Source organism: Monosiga brevicollis, genomic scaffold (genome assembly GCF_000002865.3).
Source record: "Monosiga brevicollis MX1 MONBRscaffold_121 genomic scaffold, whole genome shotgun sequence".
In the NCBI taxonomy this organism is placed as follows: domain Eukaryota; class Choanoflagellata; order Craspedida; family Salpingoecidae; genus Monosiga; species Monosiga brevicollis.
The window spans coordinates 1-2,559 of NW_001865142.1; the positions used below are offsets into that span (position 1 = coordinate 1).

General features: G+C 52.5%; 2 protein-coding genes across 2 annotated transcripts in view; one reads left to right on the forward strand and one right to left on the reverse strand.

The window, feature by feature from the left end:
• Positions 1 to 294: 294 nt before the first annotated feature.
• Positions 295 to 927, reverse strand: MONBRDRAFT_30620 (uncharacterized protein; the record flags this gene model as incomplete). Its single annotated transcript, XM_001751061.1, has 1 exon — positions 295 to 927. The coding sequence occupies one exon, from the start codon at positions 925 to 927 to the stop codon at positions 295 to 297; it is 633 nt and encodes a 210-aa protein (XP_001751113.1).
• Positions 928 to 1,971: 1,044 nt separating this feature from the next.
• The window catches only part of MONBRDRAFT_39389 (uncharacterized protein), a gene marked incomplete at its 3' end in the record, with an annotated part of 4,187 nt that continues 3,599 nt past the window's right edge, over positions 1,972 to 2,559 (forward strand). The window contains exons 1-2 of the mRNA XM_001751060.1: positions 1,972 to 2,184; positions 2,293 to 2,387. Of these exons, the coding sequence (XP_001751112.1) occupies positions 2,082 to 2,184; positions 2,293 to 2,387 (198 nt within the window). The remainder of the gene's footprint in view (positions 2,185 to 2,292; positions 2,388 to 2,559) is intronic.

A 2,559-nucleotide genomic window follows, 5' to 3' on the forward strand; every position in this document is an offset into this window, starting at 1 on the left:
CATATCTCTCTCTCCCTATATCTCTTTCTCTCTCTCTCCCTAAATTTCTCTCTCTCCCTATAGCTCTCTCTCGATCTCTCTTTCTCTCCCCCCTAAATCCCTCTCTCTCTTCTCTCTCTCCCTTTATCTCTCTCTCTCTATCTCTCACCCCACATCTCTCTCTCTCTCTCCCTATCTCTCTCTCTCCCCACATATCTCTCTCTCCCTAATCTCTCTCTCCCAATATATCATATTATCTCTCTCCCACATGCACATTAAATATCTCTCTCTCCCTATACATACATATCTCTCTCCCTAAATCTCTCTCTCTCCCGAAATCTCTTTCCCTAAATCTCTCTCCAGAGAGAGAGAGAGAGAGAGAGAGAGAGAGAGAGAGAGAGAGAGAGAGAGAGAGAGAGAGAGAGAGAGAGAGAGAGAGAGAGAGAGAGAGAGAGAGAGAGAGAGAGAGAGAGAGAGAGAGAGAGAGAGAGAGAGAGAGACAGAGACAGAGAGACAGAGACAGAGAGACAGAGAGACAGAGAGACAGAGAGACAGAGAGACAGAGAGACAGAGAGACAGACAGACACACACACACACACACACACACACACAGAGAGAGAGAGAGACAGAGAGACAGAGAGAGAGAGAGAGACAGAGAGACAGAGAGACAGAGAGACAGAGAGAGAGACAGAGAGACAGAGAGACAGAGACAGAGACAGAGAGACAGAGACAGAGAGACAGAGAGAGAGAGACAGAGAGAGAGACAGAGAGAGAGAGAGAGACAGAGAGACAGACACACACACACACACACACACACACACACACACAGAGAGAGAGAGAGAGAGACAGAGAGAGAAAGTGCGAGCGTATGTGATTCGGGTTCGGGGTTCGGGGTTCGGGGTTCGGGTTTGGGTTTGGGTTTAGGAAGGGCACGTCGTCGGGAATCATTGTTCACGTGCTTTTCAAATACGCTTTCTCTCAGCCCCCGACCCTGCCGCTGCATGGTCCCCAGTCTCGCGTCAATGATCGGGTCTTATCCAACGAGGTGTGCCACAACAGGTCAGGTCCTCGTTGCGGGCCGCTGGTGTCTGGGCAAATCGATGAGCGACATTTGCCATGCGCCAAGATGCAGACCCGATCCATAACCCCGTCCTCATCCTTCCAAATAATCGAGACCCCCTTCCCCCACAGTCACGACGATGACTGCCAAAATGGTGCCAGGGACTTGAAACAACGGCCTTTGCCCAATAGGGGTCGCAATCGCACCCCCAACGACCCGCTGGACCAGTAGCAGTAGATGCTGCCTGAACGCCCTTCAGCATCCGCAGATGAACACAGACCGGGTACATGTATTTCATGTTCCCAGAGGCGAAAAAGCACCATGCCCAAGACCAGAGCCAGGGTCCCCCCATAGAGCGCACAGTCCTGTTGTTCTCCTATGCGCACAGGGGTCGGGTTCATGTAATTCATGTTCCGAGGTCAGGTGGGGAGAGGACAAAAAAAAAAAGCTATCAGGATTGTTTTTCCCTCTCTCCGGGGTACCGCTGCCCCAGGCTGCCCAGGCTGGAGGCAAAAAGCTTTATGCTCAAGACCCAAGCCCGGATCCCCATAAGGAGCATAGGCCCAACAGCTCCCCGCGTCCCTCCGTTGTTCTCTTTGTGGGTTGGAAGTACGAGAATGAATAAAAAAAGATCACGGGTCTGTAAGCGGATCCAGCCCACCCCGAGTACCACCGCCGGGCTGCCCCAGCTGTTGCAGGTCTTGATCGACCACAGCGCCCCTGACTGAACTCGCACACTCGACCCGACTCCGGTACCTCGATGCGCCCGGAACTTTTTTTGAGGAAAAAAATGATGATTTTTTAGAAATGTCAGAAACCAATTGTCAGACATAAAATTCTAGTATCATATCTGATTAATTTATCAGGCTAAACCAATTGGTAAAATGTTCCCGCCAAATATTCAAAATGAAACCGATCAAACGCGTCTTCACTTTTTTTTTTGTTCGAGCTCGCAGACAGGAAACGCGCATCCCTTTGTCATCGCATCGCTGGTCTGTCTGTGGTCCTGTGCTCGGGCGTGTGGTGGTGGTGAACGGCCAAGATGGACGCCGCGCTGCAGGCACTGCGCCGCCAAAGCGGCAGTGGTGATCAAGATGATATCAAGCAGTCGGCCCAGGTTCTGCTTGAACAGTATGACCTCGAAGGTGCGGCGCGCGCTCCCCAAATGGCCAAAGAGTCAGGCTCGTCTCAAGGCGCGCGGTCGCACGGCGGCAAAGCATGCTCACGTTCTTGATGGTGGGGAATCAACGCAGTGCAACAGCGCGTCGAGGCCATCAAAACAGAGATTGAGGCCCAGAAGCGGTCATTCTCATCACGCATCAACCCGCTGGCCCTGAAAATCACAAAGGTTGGTCCCTCTCAATCCTGAAAGCTTCCTCCTCCTCTCCTTGCCTCTCCTCTCCTCGCCTCTCCTCTTCACCACCACCACCGCCGTCATTAACAATGCTCACACTTGCTCGCGGCACCACCATCCACCCTCGACCGCGTACTTTGCTTGCCGCAGCGCATCAAGGGCATGA